Source organism: Lissotriton vulgaris, unplaced genomic scaffold, assembly GCF_964263255.1.
Source record: "Lissotriton vulgaris unplaced genomic scaffold, aLisVul1.2 SCAFFOLD_2054, whole genome shotgun sequence".
In the NCBI taxonomy this organism is placed as follows: Eukaryota; Metazoa; Chordata; class Amphibia; order Caudata; family Salamandridae; genus Lissotriton; species Lissotriton vulgaris.
This window is the reverse complement of record NW_028251103.1, coordinates 285,474-310,235: the sequence shown is the minus strand read 5'-3', so window position 1 is coordinate 310,235 and position 24,762 is coordinate 285,474. Positions and strand designations below refer to the sequence as shown.

Here is a 24,762-nt window from a genome sequence, read left to right as displayed (position 1 = left end):
GGCCAACATCAAGGAGAAAGAGAAAATGAAGAAAAAGAACCAACCCCAGAACAACTAGTGATTAACATCAGTGACAAAAATTTCAACTCACACGAATTACAAATATTACAAAGGGGGATGTCCTTTGTTCCTACTACCAGCACAGACAACTTGGAATTAGAGGTGAGCTTATTTAAATTCATGAGGAAACTCAGATTGAGACACTTCTTCGATAACATAGTACCCAAGCGACCACAAACAGAACAAGACCAACTATTGGGCTTACGACCCCAAAGTTCTTTCCAAGCTCCAATGAGCCACAAAACATTAGACTTATTTGAAAATCTAGTACGACAAGATCTACAGAAGTTGAAACATACCAAACCCAAACAAAGAAACATAACGCAAAACGACCTTGATACATTACACAGAATGGCCAACGACAACAGTATCATCTTCACCAAAGCCGACAAAGGGGGAGTCATTGTTATCATGAACACAGAGATGTACAATTCAAAAGTGATGGAACATATTTCAGATACCCAAACCTATACAATTTTGAATCAAAACCCGACACTGGAATATTCAAAAACACTCAAAATCATCATTGACGAAGCCCATAAAAAAGGCACCATCACGGACAGAACAAAACAGTTCTTAACAACGTTGAACCCTAAAAGTCCAACACTAAGGATGGTTCCCAAAATTCATAAAAACACCTATGACCCTCCGAGGCGACCGATAGTATCCACTATAGGTAGCCTCCATAAACCTATCGGCCAACTCATTGATAAGTATTTGCAAAAACCAGTACAATCAATGCAAACTTATATTAAGGATACTACGCAATTTCTACAGAAATTACAAAAGATAACAGTCAACCAAACGGACAACCTAATCTTATGCACAGCTGATGTTCGTAGCCTATATACGAGCATACCGCATGACATGGGCATAGAAGCCTTGGAGAATGCCCTTTTGAACTCTGATCTTGATATAGATTTCCAAACATTTCTCATGGAACTAATGCAGTTTATTCTTTACCACAGCTACTTTAAAGTTGAACAATCTTGGTACCAACAACTCACGGGCATGGCAATGGGCAATTCGGCGGCACCCGTATATGCCAATATATTCATGCAATGGTATGAACAACAACACATCTTCTCTAAACCCGAATGGACAGATAATCTCAAGATGATAGTGAGGTATATTGACGACCTTTTCCTAATTTGGACTAACACTAAGGAAGCCCTAGATACACAATTGAAGAAATTCAATGACATTGACCAAAGGATCCAATTAACATGGGACATATCGGACACTGAGGTCAATTTTCTAGATGTCAAGATAACAATTTCCCCTGAAGGGTTCAAAACGGATCTATATACAAAGCCAACCGATAGAAATAATATGCTTCTATTCACAAGTTTCCATGAACCAAACCTCATCAAGAACTTACCATTTTCGCAAATGGCTAGAGTTAAGCGAATCAGTTCGGATGAACAAACATTGAAAATTAGACTCAAACAAATGACCAAGAAATTCACCTCGAGAGGTTATCCACCAACCCTAGTGGAAGAAAGCAGAATCAGAATCGACAACACGGACAGATCCAAACTCTTAACTCCAAAAGAAAAAACTGAGCAAACACGGATTGTAGCTGTATCCAAATACTCTACTGCAAGTAAAAAATACAAACAATCCATCCTGAAACACTGGTCAATTTTGAATATGGAACCGGATTTTAAACAATCTTTCAACTCTAAACCTATCTTTGCATTCAACAGAGCTAAGAACTTGGGGGAAATCCTCCGGAACAAACTTCCTGACATCACCACATACTCAGGCACCAAACCTTGTTTGAATTGTGGCAGTTGCAACAATATCATTAGAGGCAACGAAATATGTCATCCCACACAAGGTTACCCCATCAAATTAAAGGTAAATGGCACCTGTGAATCGTCCAACCTGATATACGGAATCAGATGCCCATGTGGGAAAATGTACGTGGGCAAAACAGAGCGTCGCATTAAGACACGCTTAATTGAACACAAATCTAACATCCGTCTGAAGAACACCAAATCAGCTCTATCATCACATTTTTTAGAAGCGCAACACAATGCTTCTCAAATTAAGTACATCATTCTTGAGACTATCCAGAAGATTGAGGGAAGAGACAATACGAAATTCTTACTCAGAAGAGAGAATTACTGGATTTACAAATTGTTTACCCAAAAACCAATGGGTCTCAATGAAAGAATTGAATTTTCGTGTTACCTTTAAAATATTTGCTCTGCAGACTGTTGCTTGTGTATACTGTTGTAGGTTCCATAATACCTGACATATGTACACACATACCACATTTTCCACCACTCTCCCTAGCCTCCACCTATAGCACAACCGATCACTGTGTCGATCCTGGTATTAGGACCCCACAAGTTCGTGGCCCCTATGATCGTTTTTTTATAGTATTTCTTAATATTATTTTCATTTTTATTTTCCCCTATGTATCAGAAACACCACCATAGCATTTTTCCCAGTAGTTCCCACAATGATTGAAACACCGATTAATATAATCGTCTGACAAGAGCGCCATAACGCTGTAGTCTTTTTTTCACTAACTTGTATCACGTGATACCCCACATGACCGCTATTTTTCAAAATAAGGAAAGCGCGGACTGACCCTTTGGCAGCCGCTGCTACGTTTGAACCGCTACGGCGCAAAGAACAACAAACATCAAACCGAACTTGTCTTCCACCAGGTTAGTTTCGATGAGATACACACGCGGTCTTTTTGACTCGCGTACAAATCCCCCGTTTTTCCACGTTTGCGCTAATATCTGTGATACAATCTAACAGTATCCTCCCCATTCCTTTCAGATTTGAAACTTACATGGAGAAAGGCATGTAAGTAACTGCGTTCCCGTACCCTTGCACGTATATCCTTGCCTGTATACCACTCCCATACGATCACATTGCACGTTTGACTTGTATGCACCTTTTTAACTGTGATGCACTATTTTAACTGTGATGCAATTTTTTTTTATTTTTTTAGATTAGTAAATGTTACCCCATTTTCGTTTTTACAGTGTCTATTTCCCTGATGAAGGGCATGACCTCATAATGCCCGAAATGCATTGGATATGATTAGACAGAATGACATTGCCTGTACTTTAAACATGTCAAGAAGTAGAAAAATCATGGAAAATTAATAAAATACGTCAACAATCAATAAATTTACTCTGATGAACAACAAACCAAAAGAATGGAAATCTTTTCTTCTTAGAAAGATAATGGCAAAGTGTGCCCAACAAGGGATGATCCTAGAGATCCTCTAGGTCCACATTCTAGCTTCCACTAATGAATTCATGTGTGGAAACCATTAGCGTTCTCTGAGTCTTGTTTTCGTCAAACTTCTCCTTAGGTGACCTTTGTGTACGAGATCTATGGTAGGTATTGTATTGTCATTTATCCGTATACAGTCCTGGTGCAGGTTGATTTCATGGAAAACTTTCCAAAATGTACTAATTTCCTTGTTGACTTCACTACGTACTTTTGGCCAACCTTGTAACGTAAGCTTTGAGTTGAACTAGGGTCTCATCCTGAACAAAGTGGTCTGCCCATTCTATTGGGCTTATCGCGGAAGAATGGATTTCCAAGATGGGGTATTCAGGTGTCTCCTCTATCCGTAAAGGCGCCCTGGATAGGAACTCTGCAGCTTTGTTGAGATTGCCAGAGACATATTCTAATTTGAAGCAAAAACGTTCCAATCCCAGCACCCATCTGGGAACCCGTGGTTTGCTGTTAAGGGATCCTTTAGGACTGAACATGAACATAGGTGGTTTGTCATCTGTAGGAACTGTGAATTTGATCCCCCATAAATACAATGTAAAGTGATTTCTCCACCACGGAGTAGTTTCTCTCAGAGTTACTAAGGGTGCGCGAGGCAAAGGTCACTATGGGTTCTTTACTATTGATGATTTGAGATAATGTGGGCCCAAGTCATTTGTTGCTGGTGTCTGTGGTAAGAATAGTTTTCCTGCAGGGATCAAACTTACATAAGTAAGGATCAGAGAGAATAGCACATTTTATCTTTTCAAATGAGGACTGGTGTTCTTTTTGCCATCTGTATGGCGCATGGTATTATGTGAGTTATTTGAGGTTACTTGTTAAGTCTGCAAAACTTTTTACATATTTCGCCATATATTTTGCAAGACCTAAGAAAGACAAGTTCTTGTTTGGATTTGGGGGCATGGGCTTTCTCTACTTCGTCAAGTAGACTCAGTTTAGGTTTGAAACCATCCTTAGAGATGGTGTGCCCAAGGTATTCAACAGCGCCTACACCTATCTGGCATTTATCTTCCTTTAAAGTTAGGTCCATCTCTTTGAACTTGGACAGAACCTGCATTAGCAGTACATCATGCTCCTCAGTGGTGGCACAATATATTAAAAAGTAATCTTGGAAACATGTTTTGCTATGCCCTGTAAAATATGTTGCATAATTTTTTTAAATACTGCAGCCACTGAGGCTAACCCATATACCCGAATGGCATCCTGCAGAACATGAATGTACCCATGGGTGTGGTAAATGCGACCTATCCCTGGAATCTGGGTATAATTCTACTTGATGGTATACCATGGTAAGGTCTAGGATGCTGAAGCGGGTTGACTCCCCCATCGTGCCTAGAAACTCGTTATTGCAAGGCAACGGGTGCCTTTCAATTAAAATGCTGTTGTTAACGTCTCTAAGGTCAATGCATAATCTAATGTCTTCCCCTTGGGTTTTCTTAGTTATAACTAATGAAGCTACCCATTCTGAGCAATCTATAGGTTGGATGATATCAAGGTCTTTATTCTGGCCAATTCCATTTTAAGGGGTTCCCACATTGGATGGGGTATGGGTTTTATGAACAACTGGTTTGGCATTAAATCTCAATTTTAATTCATTTTAGAATTTGTGGTAGGCCTAGTTTAGTTGTGAACAATTCTGGGAATTGGATGCACACTGATTTGCCTGTGATGGAACAGTCTATCGTTAGGGCCTGTTCTGGCTTGTTAGTGTCTAGTTTAATTCCTATTTCTTTTTGATATTGCCACTAGAGAAGGTTCAACGCTTCTTCCACTAGATATACTTTCCCAAGGGTTGATCGTTCTTTAAATGTGATATAGGTTTTGATCATACCTCAAGAGGAATAGGATTCTCTGTGTAACAGCTTAGGTAATGTCTGCAGATAGTAAGATTCCATCTTCGTAAATATTTATGGCCTCGAAATCAGTAACATTAATAAAAGTGAATGGAGAGCTCGAATCCACGAACAGTTTAATTTGTTTGCCATTTAAACCTACTTTACATTCAGGGTACTTAATTGGTTAACATCCTTACACTTCTGTGCTTGGAACACCATTTGTTTTTTTTATAGTTTGTGACTTTACCTTTGTAGAATTATCTACATCATTGTGCTTTTTTGAAAAGCTCCAACAAACTCTTGCTAAATGTCCTCTCTTATTGCATTTTCTGCAGATACTGGACTTAGCTTGGCAACTGGGATGGTTAGTGTTGGACTTGGCGCTTTTTGCAGGGTCACCCCGAAAACTTTTGCCTTTCTCCCTACCTTATTTCTGACATGGTGTTGGTGGTTTTAGGCCTCTGGGCACTTTAGCACTGCTGTCCAGTGTAACATGCATGTGTTCTCTATGTTACATTATGTGAGATTGGCCTGCCCTCCCGTAGGAATGCATTGAGGATTCCCTGATCAGTGTGTCAGTGGTAATTCCTGATATGGGAGGAGCAGCGTGGTCGAGTTTTGTATATTTGGAATTGTAATAATAAATGCTGTGCAATGGTGTGCGCAGATTTTTTATGACTATTTGAGAAATGTCACTTTTAGAAGTTGGCATTTCTGTGTGCTGTGTGTCTACCTGCCTGATGTGAATTGCACGTCTGGCTTTTGAGTGACAGGTGCTGGAAGGTGTGTGTGGCTCCACAAGGGGCAGAGTGACTCAGCACTAGGCTGAATGGGACATCTAAATTGGGAGTAGTGGGAGGAGTACTCCCCTGACCCTGAATAGATCTGTGCCTAGCCTGGACAATGCTGGCTCTGCCCCTGTGGTGTGTATGATCACCGAGCCCCCACATGACAAAGGGGAAGAGGAGCTTGGTAAACAAAGTGCTCCAATTCCCCCTGAACCACTTGCATCTGGTTCCGCCAAGCCATGTGCTGCAGAACAAAGAGAATATGGGTATAAGTAAAGGGGCTGTGACCCCATGATTGTGTGCTGGTGCTTGTTGCTGAACCTGCTGTGGCATGCTTCTGCTTGGGCCCCGAAGGAACTACCATGAGGGTGTGCCTCCCTGGGCCCAGCATTTTCACCTTGATCCCTAAGGACTTTTTGGGACCTCTTGCGCTTTATTTTGATCTGCCAAAGAAAAGGAGCACAAGGGCTCCAAAGCTCTGAGCTGCAATCTTTCCAGAGGGAATTCCGACATGGGGATTTCCCCTAATGTTGGGGAGAGTAGCAGGAGCCCGTCCCGCTTTTATGCCGCAAATTATCGTTATTTTATAGCGGGAGCCCACCCCGCTTTGGATTTTATTTACCTCGCAGGTGCCCACCCCACATTACTGATGTTACTCCAGCGAGCGGGCGCCCATCTCGCATTTGGAAATCTTCACTGGAGCCACCGCGATCGAGCACGGTGACCCGAAAGCCATGCAAGCTGCCTGGTTGTGGGCAGGGCCTACCTTGGGCTGACGGAAGTCTGAACGGGGTTCCCTTGAGCATGGGAGAGACCCACATGTCTGAGAAGGGAAGTCCAGAGCCCCAGGAGAGGGCCTGGGTGAAGTAGCTGGCTCCACTCTAACGTCCCCGAGCAGCCCCAGTGAGCAGCATTGCTGAGTGGCGGCCAATCGACACCACAGAGCCCCGAGCCGGCTACAGAAGATCCCGGGCTCCTGTCCCCAGTCCAGAGGAGGCCAGAGAAGATCCGGAGATCAGCCGAGGAGAAGAGGATCCCCGGTGAGTGGGAGCTTCTACCCCGTTGGGGTACCATTCGAGGCACATTGCCGGTAATTTCCTGTCCTGAGCGGACCTGCAGGAGAGCGGGCCGCTCTGACGTAGGCTACATTGTTGTTAGCGCCCGGGAAAGTCCAGAGGGCCCAGGGGGGCCTGCGTTTCTCCCGTTTTGGCAATTTGTACAGCTGCCCCACCTGCTGGAGGGCAGCTGCATCACAGTTGCACTTTTGTTTTCTGAGAGTCACAGAGAAGGGCTCAGGCGGCACATGTAATGCCAGTGCCATATTTCCCATATTAGAGGCACAGTTGTTTAAAGGGCCCCTTTACTTTGTTTACAGCTGCCCCGCCTGATAGAGGGCACCTGCACTGGTTTGGCAGCATATTTGTTTATATAGTCCCAGGCGGGCTCTCAGGGCACAGCCGGTGCCAGTGCCTAATCTCGTCATCACAGCTGCATGGCAATTAGCGGCAGCTGGAATGTTTAGGCCATAGTTTCTTTGGGGCCATTTTGAGTGAGACAGGAGTGGGGTACACTCCTCTGCCCCAGCGCAATTGCACACTTTTGATTTTGCTGCATTGGCAGCTGCCCTGACATTATGGACATAGGATATTTGAGCCCTATGAGAAGGCCAGTTGACCAGGGGGACTGTTAGGCTGATAGGGCGCCAGGCGCTAATGTGATTTAATTGGTGCACAGGAAATGTGATTTATGCCTCTAAGCTGGTTTATGATTAAGAGGCTTTGCATACTGTGGTTGTGGTTGTGAGGTTATTTTCTACTGTGAATTATGCCTCTAATGTGATTTGTGATTAGGAGTTTATGGTCGAATGTGTTTAGGCTTACGAGGTTGGCACATCATTTATTTTACGCCTGATGTGATACTGAATGCATAATATGATTTATGTTGCAGGATGATGCTGAGTCCAGTGTTTGCCAGTAATTACTGGTTGTGTTCTACGTTTATTATTGGTTCTACATTTATATGTTCACTTTGAGATGGTTCTGACAGTGGCCCAATTGGCCCTGTCATGTGTATATAATCCCCTGTAAATATTGCCCAGTGCCAGTTGGCACAGTGTATATTGTGTGATTACTACTCTAATGTGTTTATGATAATACAAAGGCTATTTTTATACATAACCTTGTGTGGAGTTCCTTTTATGGTGTGCCTAGTATGTTGTTGCTGTATGTGTGTTGCGCAAACGCTGTACACATTGCCTCTGGGATAAGCCTGACTACACGTGCCAAGCTACCAAGGGGATGAGCAGGGGTTATCTTCAGCATGTAACTCCCCGCCCTGACTAGAGTAGTGGTTTCTCCCTGGCTTTGGCGCAAGCCTTAGCCAACCAGAAATCCCATTTCTAACAGTTAGCTAAGTGGCTACTACTTCCACAGCGGCAACATTTGCGTTTACTGATCTCTGCTTCACGAACGAGGCTGGCATTCCTGTCTGGTTTTATTTTACATACGGTGTCATCAATAGACAGATTGGCAATTTCTGAAACTTGCTCAAGATCTGTGTTGGGAGCATGTTATTTCTTTGAAAGACATGGCAGTACGTTCAATGGACTTTGCTATTTCAATAGCTTCGCCTGGATTAGGTTGTTGTTGTAACAATTTTTTTTGTATTTTGGAGTTGTTTCTGCATTGTACTAGCTGATCTCTTACGAGACAATCATTGAGTTCACCAAATTAGCATAATTTATTTAAGCCTCTTAGGATAGCTACATAGCTGGTAAAACTTTCTTGTTTTCCTTGGGTCCTGCAGAAAAAGATTTGGTGTTCAACAGACTATTTTAATCTTATCACCAAAGTTTTTTTTATTTTTAATTCAAGTAAGCAAACTTTATATACATCATTATCCTCATTTTCGGCATTAAGACCTTGCATAGGATCTGGTAGAGTGTCAAAAATCTTTCTTCCAGGTATACCTAGGTTATGAAGCAATATATGTGGTTACCTTATAGGGCTGAACTTTTCCTCACCAATTCCTATAGAGAAGGATTGGAAGATTTTTACCCAGTCCTTCCATGCAGTGTTAGGCTCTCCTAACTCATTTAGGAAAGGTGGAGGTTGAGCCATTTTAGCAGCCATTGTTACTAAATACAGCACTCAATATGGCCCAAAAGAAAGTGAAGAAGGAAAACAAAAAATAAATGAAAAGTTATATATGTAATTGGTGAGGCAGAGATACTATTATCCTTAGAAGTACTTAAGTTAAAGGTTTTCGTATCACCAAAATACAAGGACTTTAGTAACACACCTCAGAAACTGAAGGAACTGCCCAAGGCTGACGCACATAACACAATCAGGTTATTTTATTTTGTTGTACCGCGATAGGGTGTGCGTATCACCGAAGAGGTAGGGAAGACACGCCTCACAAAATAGAAGAATCTTTGTAATATATATTTGTAAGGGGTGTGCGTATCACCAATAACACTGGTGAGACACTGAAGAGGTGTGCATATCACCGAAAGCACTGGTGACAAGCTAAAGAAGAACTGCCTCAAAATGAGGACCCACCTCAAATAAGGATGAGCGTATCACTGAAGACTTAGCAGAAAAGGTCTGGTTGGGGCGTGCTGCCTGACCTCCGCTGCGGCAATGCCTCAGAAGGTGTGTGTATCACCGAAGAGGAAAGGAGGCTTCTGGGACATGCAGGCGGGACTTGTCGGTGAGTGCTCCACAGCAATGCAAGAAGCTGATCAGAGAGTTTGTCCCTGATGGAGGAGCGCCCCCAAGAAACGCGATGAGGGAGAAGCTTGCAGGCCAACAAGGTTGTCACAAAATGGAGCTGCCAGAAAGAGCATGAAACCAAATGAAGGGGAGGCCTCTCAAAAACAGACAGCTAGTCTCCACAAGACACACCGGGAGGGCAAAAGAGAGAGCGAAGATCCAGAGTCACTGTAATAGAAGGGATGGTTTGTTTGAAGAGGACAGCTTAATCCAAGGAGATCCACAGAGGAGTCCAGCCTTAGCTCCCAAAGAAAGGGAACTCCCGGAGGCGAAAAGGCTCATAGATCAAAGAGTGAAGGCAGGCAGCACCATAGGTAAAAGAGTACTTTGACCTTGTGAGCCACAAGGCAATAAATAAGAACAGCTGGACCTGAGGTGGTTGAGGCACATGGAAGGGAAGGAGATCTGCCCTGCTCCCTTACGCAGACCAGTCGTCGCCATTGTTGTAAAGAATAGACTTCATGCAGGTAAGTTCCATTTTTTATTCGATCTCTTCTGTCCACCATACACCCAGGCTCCTGCCTCTCACTGCTCTCCAATGGTCCACCACAAGCTTCTCTACACATACCCCCGCCCCAACATGCTAAGGCACCCTCTGGTCTAACTCTAGGAGAATACCAACTGTGGGGAAGAAGGGGGTGGAGGAAGGGAGTAGGGGAAAATCTTCACAGCGTAATAAGTGACTTTACTTGAGAGCAGGCAATTTATATAATTTATTTATTTTTGAAATTTTTAAAGCGCGCTGTTACCCGAAGGTGTCCTGGCGCTGACTGATTGCTAGAGGGCACGGGCAAGGGAGTTAGTGTGTGAAAAGCCAAGTTTTAAGGGCCCTCCTAAAATTGAGCAAGTCGGGGATCTGTCTGAGGCTTAACGGTAGCGCATTCCATGCCTTGGCGGCACCCCGGGAGAGACTTCTGCCTCCCCAGCGGACTTTCCTTACTCTAGGGACTACAGCCAGCCACTGCTCGGCTGATCTTAGAGCTCGCAATGGCTTGTACCACTGGAAGAGAGGGGTAATGCATGGGGGGCCCAGGGCATGCAGCGCCTTGAAGAGGGTAAAATATAATAAAGCATGGTGTATGACGCCAACCTTCTGATTCTAGCCAAAATTGTAACTTACTTAGCCAACATATTTTGGAAAAAACCTACAAGTTGTCTTTGAGTTTAGCTTCACGTTGGGGAATAGCACTGGAACAGTGACGCTTCATATCATGGATGATATCTGGTTTCAGGTAGGGATTTAACACTGGACCTACAATGCTTCATATCATGGACAATGTGTGTCTTCAGGAAGGGCTATAGCACTGAAACTGTGACGCTTCATCTCATGGATGATGTGTGGCCTCAGGTAGATGATGTTCCCCCGCTATAATTCAAAGCTGAATCTCAGCAAGATATTCTACATCCCAGTCAACATACACATGAAGAAAAAGTATTCACTCATCAGTCTTCGTTCTTAATCCTGAGTTCTTCAAACTCAATTGATTACGAGTAACTCCCATGTGGGGGAGACAGAAGTGTGTGTGTGTTTGTGTGTGTGCGTATATTGAGTCGAATACCAAATATTAAGGGGATGCTACTGTTGGGTAAGGTAATAATATCTTACTTTAAAGCAAAAACTAAAAGGAACTTTATGGTTAGGTGAAAATGTTAGTTAAAAAATAACATTTTAAAGAAATTAAACCATTTAAATTCAACAGTTAAAGTTAAATAGAGTAACTGTAACTTAGTTCCGTCATGCACAGTGTTGTCCTTAATGATATCACAGAACATGTCATGAGTGATGTAATATGTGAGGTCATAAGCAGTGCGAGGGCACGAGTTATGGTTACTTTAGGGCACAAGAAACAAGATACAGAATGTGTTTTAAGTCATGATGTTTTTCTGGTCCAGGGGGATTTTAGTTCTTTTGAAAGATTACCCCTCTCCTCAGTCATTCCCTTCGTTGTTTAAAAGCAGTGTATATAAGAACAAGTATTCACTTATGTCTTCATTCTCAATACTGAGTCCCTCCCTCTGAGTGAAGTAGTGTGGCTCACTGGTTAGAGGCGGCAGACCCGAGAGCAGAGGACGGCCCGGGACCAGGGTTCGATGCGCGGCAGGTTTCTGGACCAGGGTCAGCGGACTCGATAATTCTCTCGCCTCGGTGCCCACTCTGATCAGCGATCACACTCGGCAACTCTGGGCATTAGCTTGCCTCATCTTCACTAACGGCCCCACCAGACCGCCGGGGATGCCTGTTCTCACCCTGGAGATACCCATTAAGGGACCATCTCTCAGGGAAGCCAGGAAGGGTTTCGCAGCGGTCGAAGCGCCTTGGGACCCTACGGGTAAGTAGTGCGCTATATAAATGCCTATACATTTACATTTACATTCCCACTACATTGTGTACCTCCCTACCCATGACCTGCACTGATTTATGTTCCATTGTCTCCACTTTCTTTAAAGTCTCCATGTCTTTCACTTGCTGCTTTGAATCCTCGCCTCTGCCCGCCTCAGTCTCACTGCGGACCTTGTCTCTCTCTTTCCAGATGTTCAATAACAGACTCCGGGGAGTGCGCTTTCATTGGATACCGAGCCGTGTGGCTATCTTCGTGTGGACTCCCGAGACCTTACATCTGCACTAAGGAGCCCCACGTCTGATCACTGGCACCAAGGAGGCTGCAGAGTACCCATCTCTGCCACTGGGCGGCGCTGCTGCATAGTGTTTGCTGAAAAGATCGTCAATTATAACTTCCTATAATCTCTGATCACTTCATGGCAGTGATTCCCAAACGTTATCGAACTGTAAATCCCTTGACCAATAGTCCATTACATTTTTAATCCCTGAAGAAAGTTCTGATGAAGGAATGGAGAATAGAGCGTGCAATGGAGGGATATGTCTACTCTCTCTTTTCACTATATGTGCCTGCTCTCGGGCTGTGTGGTCACTGCATCTAGTTGCTGTTTTCTGCACTCAGCCTGGAGCTGGGCTCATCCAGCCAAAGTCAGGCAGGGGCACTGGGGTGCGGCGGTGCACAGTTTGGGAACCTCTGCCCTGTGCACCAGTGCTGTGACGTGATCAGGTTTGGGGCATACTTAGGTATTCACATCTACTGGAGCAAGTCGGAGCTGCCCCCACTCAGCCATAACCTTCTAGGATGGGGCTGCACCTTCCTGTGTCTTGGAAGAAGGAGTGAGATATCCGGGTCTCGTCATCAGTAGAAACAGCTCTTACAGGCAGTTATGGACAAGAACTGAAACACTCACCACAAGAGTAGAGAGATGGATCCGACGACCCCAAGCTCTGGGAGGCAGAATCACGCTTGCTGAAGCAGTTTTACTGCTCGAAGTTTGTATTTGTTCATTCATTTACCCACACCCGCAGGATATCACACATATGATACCTTCGAGCGTTGATGACTAAATTAGCACAGAGAGAGTAAAGTCTGTGACGTAGATGGGAGTGGCTTCCTCAGTCCCACGAGGCGGGCTTATGTGCTATGACTGTTCTCAAACAAACTTCTTTCCTGCACAATCGCACCAGAGAGAGAGATCAAGATGAGCTTTGAACACTGAGGGACACATGTGTCAATATTGGAAATAGCCATTACCTAATTGCGATTTACTGTGAATCCCAATCAGGTCATTGCTATTCCTAATGTATAAACTCCATGAGTTTCATTTAGCGTTTCCTGGTGGGTCACAAATCGACCTCCCTCATGAATATTAATGAGGCAGGTTGCAATTTGCGACCCAATGGGATTGCTAAACTCAAGGGGATGGTGGCCTGCTGGGATCACCAGTCGTCTTGCACCCTGACTCCAATCCTGTGCCTCTAATCCACCACAGCTATCAACAGAGGCTCCATTATCTTTTTGCCTCTGATTCTGATGTTTTGTCAAAGCAGGTGCACCCCAGTATATTGATGATGAGGGGGTGAAGGGATTACTTGCCACCCCCTCATTAGACTGGTGACACCTTAAACCTTGACTTACAGAACACCAGTGGGCTTGATACCTCACCTAAGATGGAGCTTGACTTGCCACTTGGGCCACCAACAGAAGAGAGGCTTGGATGAGGCTGAGGTACTAGACTTACAGCTGCCCTTCGAGAAAAAAAGAAATGGTGTGACATAAATTCAGCTGCCTAGCCCAGAAACATCTGGGCCCTTACCTCCATTGAATGATGGCCTCTCAGAGACTCTTAATTAGGCACAGGTGAAATTTAAATTACATAAGCATAATTTACTGTTACACTTGTTATGCACAATTCCCTAAGTAGTAAAGACTTAGAGCGAATGGCACACTTCTCTGTACAAATGAACTGCAACGATACAGCAACAATAGCACAAATGGCTTTTCTTCATGGACTTTTGTTTAAATGCAAAATGCAGTCTCTTTTCTAACAAGCCTTTGAAATGCAATAGGTCTCGCATTAGGAAAGTTTGAGGTATTGGTATTGTAAATGACAAATTTTTTATTTATGTGTTAGTTTTGAAAATAGCGAAATTAATAGCTTTGTCATTTACAATGCCAATAGTTTTAACTTTCGCAAAAGTGACAGCTATAGCATTTATAATGCAATGTTGTATTTACATGACTTAGATGTATTAATATTACAAGTAACAATGGCTTTATTTTTTAAAATAATTAATACTTAAATAAAAGTTATTGTAATTTATAATGGCAATAGCTTAAACTTTTGTAAATAACTGTAATGGCCGGATTTTCCGCTTAGATGGAATCAGCCCCTAGGGGCCCCTATAACCCAGCCAAAACGTACTCACCTCCCTCCTTAGAACGTATTCATAATGGATATAGATATATATATATATGTATGTACAAGTCGTACCTAAGGATGGGGAAATAGCAATAAACATGCATGAGTTTTCTACTATATCTTATTCACATCAGTTAGTCTCGCGGCCACTCCGACCCAGACTGATCTACCCCAGGGCAGACATGACACACAATCCGGTGCGTCTACACATGGGCCTGCAGAACCCAATGCTCTCTTTTCCAAACGGTTTACAATCCGGCAAACCTACACGCCAGTAATCCCCCCCGGCGCTCTCACTTACACAAGCCACAATCCTGTGGGTATACACGCTGGTAATCCACCCCAGTGCTCTCACTAACGCCGTATATCAACGACGACCACATTCCTATGAGTACCTATCGGAACAATTTCTCCTTTGTCTACTTGGGATAAAACTATAATAATAGAATTTAGTACGGTTTCCAAATAGTATAATGTGCCCCTTATCCTTGGCATCAGAGGTCCACTTCACTCCCTATTTATGTGATCACCACTTACCTGATTAGGGTTACTCATCCATTCACATAAACACCGACCACCTAGAAGCCACGTTTACCAAGATTGAACAAGATAAACTCGGCACACATCCGTTCACTAAGAACTAGGGTATTTATTGTCAATAAACACACAACACAATACTATGCAACATGGGTTATGCAAAGAAAAGGTAAAGATTAGAATGCGCGCTTATTATAAAGAGGGCGGATGTCACCTTATTAATGTGAAGTCGGGACTCGGCAGTCATCTAGGTTCCCTTCTCGTCTCTGTGTCCTGGCTCGTCTTGCGACTGCAAGTGTGACTACACCCCAGCCGTCACAAGTACACGTCTGCACCGCTAGGCTCAACCTCGTCTGCTTCCCTCCAGGCCACTGGAACCTTGCTGGTTATTAGCTACCGTATCTCTCTCTCTCTCTCTCTGTTTCAGTGCGCTCCGCGCTAATTCTCCTTCAGTTTTTCTCAGAGAGTCTCGGTCTTAAATCTTTCTTGGACTTCAAAGATGGCGACTGTCCGCCATGAAATGATTAATGGCAGAGATGCTAACGGCTAGATGCCGCCTACGGACTGACTGTCGACTAACTAACACCTTCGCTAATATCAAAGCCTGTTCCTTCATGGAAAGCTACGGCCAGCAACCTGCCGCCCACCAAATTCTTGTACCTCCCCGTACCAAGGACACGTTCCCAGCCGGCCGGCCTGAAGTTGTGTCTTCGGAGTGGAGAAAAATACATTCCTTCGATAAGGGCCAGCCTGAGCCGGTTCTCTCCAAGCGAACAACAGCTTGAAACTAAAACATTACACTTGACCTAGAGGGCCTCTCGAGCTACCAGGCAGAGGGCAAGATGGAGTCTGTCTCGTTTAAGGCCTACAGGGCCCGCAATATACATAACTCCATGGAAGATATCCTAACACGTTAGCAAATGGGCAAATCATGATTAATACTTATGTATCTATCCCCTAACTTGAATTCATAAGTCCTACTCTAAAGAAAGGGACACGGAAATACTCTACTATATAAAAGGCAGGGATCCTATCTATAGTCCTAATCCCTATGCTATAGGGGTGATAGGCTGGAGTCACTCTCCATCATTCTCCCTCTTAAAGGAGCCAGAAAAAGTCAGCCATTACATTACACCCCTTGACTCCAGTCTATTAACCACAAACTATATAGAACTCACATCAGTAAAAGAATAATAGGAAACAAAATTAACTGACCTATGTCTCTTGCTAAGTCTACAAAATTGGAGCAGGGAAGGAATGCACTGAATAAAACAACAAACAGCTATTAAAACACAAATGGCAACGATAACTCCCCCTAAAATCTGTCGTAAAGAATGCAAGTCAGGTAACCAATTAAAGAGCCAGTCAAAGAAACCCTGATCAATGTGTTGTCTAATTTCTGCAGTCAAGTCGTGGAGTTTGTCAATATGGGCTTGGATTGATTTAGAATGGTCGGACAAATTAAAACAACATAGGCCCTCAAAATCAGAACATTCATGTCCATGTTTTAACAAAAGATAATCAATAGCTGCGCGATTCTGTAAAATAGCTCTACGTTCACCCTGGGCATCTAATAACAGATCAGATAAAACAGTAGAAGTTTGGTTGATGGATTTAACCATCCAGCAGGCCATCTTGCCGATTGTTTTGGCATTATAAACGGCCAATGCAGGGACTCCAATAATAGAAAAAGCTAAACCAAGATATTCCGATTTGGAGTAAAGATGAACGGAGGAATCACAGTCCTCATGTAATGACATTGAATCTCGGACCATACGGGAATGTGAATTAGGATGTGAAGAAAACATTAATAAACTCAATCTAGTGATAGCACATGGACCACCGGAAATATTTGCGGGAATATATGGCCAGGACGAATTCCCGCAGGAAAAGAGCCACCCAGAAGGTAATAACATGGAACGGTAATAACTAGGGGCAACTAATAAACGTTTACATGTCATATTGTTTTTAACAGAAACACACGAATTCGGAAGTCTCTTTAAACACAGCAATCGTTGATGAGCTGAAAAAGAAGTTGCAGCCTGTATCTTTAGCCTAAGACATTCGGTGATAGCTTTGGGATCACATGTCATCATAAAACATAAATCACCTGGGGTAATGTTGAAAGTAGTGATTTGGGAATGAATAGGGATATTGAGGTCAGGAAGAGCAGTACATAAGGGACAAAATTCATGGGCCGCGAAATCGCCCAGAATAACATTTGGTCGGGCATTCGAAATATTAAAAATATGCCGTAAAGTCTCAGTAGAGGCTGGGACGGCAACCAGGCAGGTCGCCAAAATGTCAGTCACAGACCTCATGGGGGTAAGACAGAAATGTGGAGAGTTCGTCACTCTCTTAGCCAAAGTTATCCAGAAATTGGAAGAGGAGGACCATGCAGAAAAAGAACGCGGAACTCGGGATTTCCAATCAACCAAAGTCGGTGGATCCTCTCCTCTCCCGGCGTAGCAGGCCAAAAGGAGTCCACCGGCGACACATCCTGCAGCAGCAGTCCAGAGAATGATCTGAAAAAACACAAACACAGGCCTTAATCATTCTCGTAGGTAACATTTATCAGCCGGGACAGCTTCCCAGCTATCTTTCCCTGGCTTCATCACCAAAACGGTGTTGTCATGACCGGTCGCAATAATATCAGCCTGTTCAGGGGGATTTTTAGGCGATTGCACCCATATTTTAGCTCCAGGAAGATCAGACGATCCGAAGCCTTTTTGTCCTCGCACAGTTAGCAATGTTGGGGCAGAGCCTTTCTTGATCTCACCACTGAAGACAGGCATAATCAGTAACTGAGCAACACGGTCAGACTTTTTGATCAATAAGTCAGTCTCACTGCTATTAAGCAAGAGAACCTTAATCTCTCCCTGATAGTCACTGTCAATTACTCCTCCGAGTACTTGAATACCTTTCAGGGCAAGGCCTGATCTGGGGGCAATTAATCCAAAACTACCGGCAGGTATACAAACACCAATGCCAGTTTCAACAATGATTCGGTCTCTTCCGTATAATTTTGCATCATTTAAAGCATGCAGGTCTAGGCCTGCGGAACCTGGGGTCGCTCTACATGGAGCCAAAGCACCGGGGGTAATTTCCCAATACATGACAGTGTTGGACAAGGAATTAGGTTTCACATCAACATTTGGAGGAAACAAACGCATCAAAGGGGATTCAGCATGTAACACAGGGCGATTATTTAAAATTAATAATGCCTGAAACAACACATCTCTCCAATTTTTATAATGGTCATCCGTCAATTTACGCAATTGTTCTTTTAACAAACCATTCATTCTCTCAATCAGTCCCGAAGCCTGTGGATAATATGGAATGTGAAACACCCAATCAATGTTATTTTCCACACAGAATCCCTGTACCAATCTTCCACGAAAGTGGGATGCGTTATCAGATTGAATTTGGAATGGAACACCATAATACAAAATAAGCAACTCCAGGGTCTTAATGGTATTCACTTGGGTAGCGTTCTTGCAAGGGAAAGCGACCAAAAGGCCACTATAAGTATCAACAACTGTACAGACATATTGACAATTTCTGCTCATAGGGAGCGGGCCAATATAATCAATCTGCCAAATTTGAGCGGGCAATTTTCCTCGATGTAACTGGCCTCGAACAATTTGAGGCACCTGCTTCTTTCTAGAATGCTGGCAAATGGGACAATGCAGAATGACATCTTTAATCAAAGAAAAAGGAATATGAATTCCTCGATCGGCAGCCCACCTGCTAGTGGCTTTCTCTCCAAAATGTCCAGCTTTCTGGTGGGCCCATTTCGCCAGTCCCGCCAAATCAGAATCTTGCATGTCCACCACAGCCTCAGCAATTTTAGATTTCTCATCTGCAATATTATGAAAGAATTTATCAAGGGAGTCTATCGGAGTATGAGCATCCACGTGAAAGATTGTTACAGTACTCTGTGGGAGCAGCCCCCAAATTTCTTGCCATAATTCCTTTCCCCACAGTTCTTTTGAATGCAATTCCCAATTATGAGAATGCCATGTTGGTAACCACACCGCTAGTCCATTAGCAGTGGACCAGGAATCAGTAAAAATATGACATGTGCCAGGCAATTCTTGTTTCAAAACTTGGTAAACTGCATAGAGTTCAGCATATTGACTACTCTTACCATCACCAGCTGTACTCAATAATTTCTGCGTGATTGGGTTATAGGAGACGGCTTTCCAATGTCTTTTCTCACCAATGAACTTCGCTGAACCATCTGTAAACCACACATGTTTTCTATCCTCCACGGACAGATCATCAAATGATTTACCCCACTTGACGGGAGATTCCTGCAGCACGGGTACGGAACAATCACTTCCAGTCTCATTGGAGGGCGCCTGCGCCACTCGCTCATGTAAAACTGCCACACCTTTCGGACCCACACGTGCCCTGTCCTGAATGTACCATTTCCATTTAATCACGCTCGCCTCTTGAGCATGTCCAATTCGATGAGATTTCGGCGAACTCAAAACCCACTGCATAATGGGAATTTCAGGCCTCAAAACCACAGCATGGCCTAGGGTCAATTGCTCGGTATCCACCAGAGCCCAGTAACAAGCAAGTAGTTGTTTCTCAAAAGGTGAGTAACGCTCACCAGCCTCGGGTAACTTTTTAGTCCAAAAACCTAATGGCACCCTTTGTCTGCCCTGCTTTTGCCACAGACTCCAATTGGCATACAGACCTTCCACGGACACATTCAAGTCCACATCACCTTCACCCACCGGCCACAAATCCAAAGCATATTGAATAGCTTCTTTTGCCAAATTAAAAGCATTCTGTTGAGACTCACCCCATTCAAACGCATTCTTCTTACGAGTGACTCGATATAATGGAGCCAAAATCTGACTCAGATGGGGAATATGCTGACTCCAAAAGCCAAACAAACCAATGAAACATTAAGCCTCTTTCCTGTTCCTTGGAACTGCAAAATCTAGGATTTTTCGCTTCACCTGTGGGATCACCTCTCTGTGACCTTCATGTCAATTAATTCCTAAAAATTTCACATTTTGGGATGGACCTTGTAATTTATCAGGATTAATTTCCCAACCTTTTGCTCGCAAACAGTCAAGGATCTGATCTAAATGGGACTGTACCTGATCCTGCGTCTCACCTTGAATCAAAATGTCATCAATATAATGACACACCTGTACTTGTGGATTAGCGGGCACTTCAGACAAATGCTCTGCCACCAGCCGGTGACAGATCGTGGGACTGTGTACATAACCTTGAGGAAGACTCCGGAACGTCATTTGACGTCCATTCCATGTAAAACTGAATTGTTCCTGACACTCGGGGGCAATCGGAATTGAAAAGAAAGCATTAGCAATATCAATAGAAGCATACCATGTACCTGGATGCTTTTGAATTCTCTGAATCAAAGTGACAATATCTGGTACTGCAACAGCCAATTTAGGTGTATGTTTATTCAACTCTCGATAATCAACAGTCATGCGCCAAGAATTATCACTTTTGCGCACGGGCCAGACAGGGTTATTCCAAGCAGACGTGACCGGAGTAATAACTCCCGCGTCAACCAAATCCTGAATTGTAGCATTAATTTCTTCATGACCACCTGGGATACGATACTGCTTCTGCGAAACCACCTTCGTGGCTAAAGGAATTTTAATAGGGGGCATTCGCAAACGGCCAACCCGTACGGGTCTGGTCGAAATGTACTGTCTAGTTCCAAACTGATAACAACCATCATCCAGATGCAAAGTCATTCCTTTTAAAATATCAATTCCAATTATATATTCCAAAAGTGGTACAACTAACACAGAGTATTCTCTAAGAGGAATCCTACCAATTTTAATTTCAAGTGTAGTTTGGACTGCGGGGGTTTCTTTTCCACCTAAACCAGTAATCGTGAAAAACTGTCCTTTGAATCTCTTTGATTTTCCATGAATTAAAGTGGCCTCCGCTCCCATATCAACTAGTGCTCGGGCCCTTTGGATATTACGATGTTTCCAAAAAATCTCGATATCTACATAGAGTCTGTTGTCTCTGTGAGCCCACTTGTGTACTGGAGCTTGACCTATTTCCTAGTCATTTTTCCTGCGTTCTGTCAACCAAGACAAATCAGGTTAAATGCTCTCTGTTTTCTTAGGTATCAAAATGTCATGTTCATATCCGTCTCCATTACGAAACGGATTTTTGTCATTTTCAAAATAATATGAATTACGGTCAGAAAGTCTGTTACGATCCTCCCTTCTTTTCATTTCAGGGGAATAACTCCTCTCCTCTCTATGTCTGTTAGAAGCACGATCATCTCTCCCCCTTTCTTTTTCCCCCTCTCTCCCTCTCTCGTAATCACGATGAGGGGACACATCACGTTCCTAACGCCGATCATCACGGCGATCAGAATCCACACGGCGTCTCTCATCACCACTGTCATCAGAACCACGATCATACTCATTCTTCCTCACACGACGGGCACCCTCCTTCCGATCCAAGCCACGCTTACGAAACATATCCCATAAGCGATTGTTAGGCTCACCGTCAATGTCCTCCCTTTTGACACCATCAGCAATAAGAGCAAGAAACATGTCACGTCTAGAGAACTTATAGTCCCCAGCAGCACGACCCTCAGGTCGAGATTGTCTCTCAGGTTTAAACCACTCACCCAGCTCACCAAGCTGACGAACAGATTCAAGCACAGTAGACAAAGGATTGCCAGTTTGATTAATCAACAAAGTCATCATGACCTGCTTATAAGCAACAGGCGAAGAACGGATAATGCGATTACGCACAGAAGATGTTAAAAGACCATCCAGCAATCTGTCAGAAGTACTAAGAAAGATAGCAGTTTTTATGACTTCCTCCTTCAAACGTTGCGACGCATCGCGCAAAGTGTACCATGGCTTGTCATTAACAGGCCAATCCGATTCAGTAGGATATTTATGATTACAGCCGTCAGGCGCAAGCTGGAGCAAAGTAATTTGACCAGCACCATTATAGTTCCGAAAATGATCTTGAATAGTGGAATCAGAACTCAAAGAGCAAAAGCGCAAACAATCAACAGCATCAAGCATAATACCGGCAGCGCCAAGTTCATAAAGGCGCACCATCCAAGTAAGCAAGGCCTCACCAGGCCGTTGACGAAATCGTAAAATGTCACTAACCTCCTGTTGAGTAAAGTCTTCAATACTATCCAGAGCAACACCACCCGGATTACCAGGAGCTTGTTGCAATTTACGACGAAACACGGGATGAGCAGAAACCTCAGGAAGAGCTTCAGAGGAAGCCCGCATCTTAGATTTAGCAGAACAATCGGGGCAAGATACGTCATCCGAATGGGAAGAACGAGCACGGTCGCTGTGAGTAACCATATCAGTATAAGAAGTAGATTTACAATCACGTCCGGAGCGAGAAGATTCACGCTTATCACCCTCCTCAGCCGAGGAGTCCGAAGCATTCGAATCCCAGATATTACCATCCCACTCATCAGGGTTCCAATCCATTCCGGCCTTTGCTACGACCAGACGCACTTTCCGTGTAGATACACGACCACGGCGATGTTTGTACTTATATCGTGCAATGCGGACCGCAGCTCTTTCGGCTATGGTCTGATATGTTTCAAGTTTGTCGGCAAGCAATTTATTTTGACAGCGCAAAAGAGTATGCGCATTTTGCAACTCAACACACTGTCCTTCCATGTCCTTGAACTGCTTCTGCAGCTGAACAAACTTCTCATGAAGAATTCTGTATGCATTAAGAACAATCCAACCTCTGCGTCCTAAAATAGGAAGCTCATCACCTTTCACTACTGGCGCTTTCTGCAAGCACGATACCACATCAGCAGGCTTCGCCTGCTCCAAACAAGAAGACCAATTTTCACTCAAACCAGTAGAATCGGCCCACTCACGGGCCAAAGCCTCGTAAGGCGTAGACTCCCAGCCGGGAATCTGAATAGGCAGTTTAAAAACCGACGGAGATTTTTTCGCAAACATATTGACACACAAAAATTATATACACAATAATACACAAAACAGTATACGTACGAGCCGAGCGCAAACCAACAAGATCAAAACAATACAGCGCACACAGGCTTCGTAAACAGTTCGTGACGCCAGATGTAATGGCCGGATTTTCCGCTTAGATGGAATCAGCCCCTAGGGGCCCCTATAACCCAGCCAAAACGTACTCACCTCCCTCCTTAGAACGTATTCATAATGGATATAGATATATATATATACGTATGTACAAGTCGTACCTAAGGATGGGGAAATAGCAATAAACATGCATACGTTTTCTACTATATCTTATTCACATCAGTTAGTCTCGCGGCCACTCCGACCCAGACTGATCTACCCCAGGGCAGACATGACACACAATCCGGTGCGTCTACACATGGGCCTGCAGAACCCAATGCTCTCTTTTCCAAACGGTTTACAATCCGGCAAACCTACACGCCAGTAATCCCCCCCGGCGCTCTCACTTACACAAGCCACAATCCTGTGGGTATACACGCTGGTAATCCACCCCAGCGCTCTCACTAACGCCGTATATCAACGACGACCACATTCCTATGAGTACCTATCGGAACAATTTCTCCTTTGTCTACTTGGGATAAAACTATAATAATAGAATTTAGTACGGTTTCCAAATAGTATAATGTGCCCCTTATCCTTGGCATCAGAGGTCCACTTCGCTCCCTATTTATGTGATCACCACTTACCTGATTGGGGTTACTCATCCATTCACATAAACACCGACCACCTAGAAGCCTCGTTTACCAAGATTGAACAAGAATACTCGGCACACATCCGTTCACTAAGAACTAGGGTATTTATTGTCAATAAACACACAACACAATACTATGCAACATGGGTTATGCAAAGAAAAGGTAAAGATTAGAATGCGCGCTTATTATAAAGAGGGCGGATGTCACCTTATTAATGTGAAGTCGGGACTCGGCAGTCATCTAGGTTCCCTTCTCGTCTCTGTGTCCTGGCTCGTCTTGCAGTCACACCCCAGCCGTCACAAGTACACGTCTGCACCGCTAGGCTCAACCTCGTCTGCTTCCCTCCAGGCCACTGGAACCTTGCTGGTTATTAGCTACCGTATCTCTCTCTCTCTCTGTTTCAGTGCGCTCCGCGCTAATTCTCCTTCAGTTTTTCTCAGAGAGTCTCGGTCTTAAATCTTTCTTGGACTTCAAAGATGGCGACTGTCCGCCATGAAATGATTAATGGCAGAGATGCTAACGGCTAGATGCCGCCTACGGACTGACTGTCGACTAACTAACACCTTCGCTAATATCAAAGCCTGTTCCTTCATGGAAAGCTACGGCCAGCAACCTGCCGCCCACCAAATTCTTGTACCTCCCCGTACCAAGGACACGTTCCCAGCCAGCCGGCCTGAAGTTGTGTCTTCGGAGTGGAGAAAAATACATTCCTTCGATAAGGGCCAGCCTGAGCCGGTTCTCTCCAAGCGAACAACAGCTTGAAACTAAAACATTACACTTGACCTAGAGGGCCTCTCGAGCTACCAGGCAGAGGGCAAGATGGAGTCTGTCTCGTTTAAGGCCTACAGGGCCCGCAATATACATAACTCCATGGAAGATATCCTAACACGTTAGCAAATGGGCAAATCATGATTAATACTTATGTATCTATCCCCTAACTTGAATTCATAAGTCCTACTCTAAAGAAAGGGACACGGAAATACTCTACTATATAAAAGGCAGGGATCCTACACGTTTTACAAGCT

General features: G+C 43.9%; 1 protein-coding gene across 1 annotated transcript in view; it reads left to right on the top strand.

Moving 5' to 3' along the window:
• Positions 1–13,821, top strand: part of LOC147663027 (C-type lectin domain family 2 member B-like) — a 105,320-nt gene extending 91,499 nt beyond the window's left edge. The window contains exon 5 of the mRNA XM_086950719.1: positions 12,261–13,821. Within this exon, the coding sequence (XP_086806845.1) occupies positions 12,261–12,372 (112 nt within the window). The 3' untranslated portion in view covers positions 12,373–13,821. The remainder of the gene's footprint in view (positions 1–12,260) is intronic.
• The last annotated feature ends 10,941 nt before the right edge of the window (positions 13,822–24,762 follow it).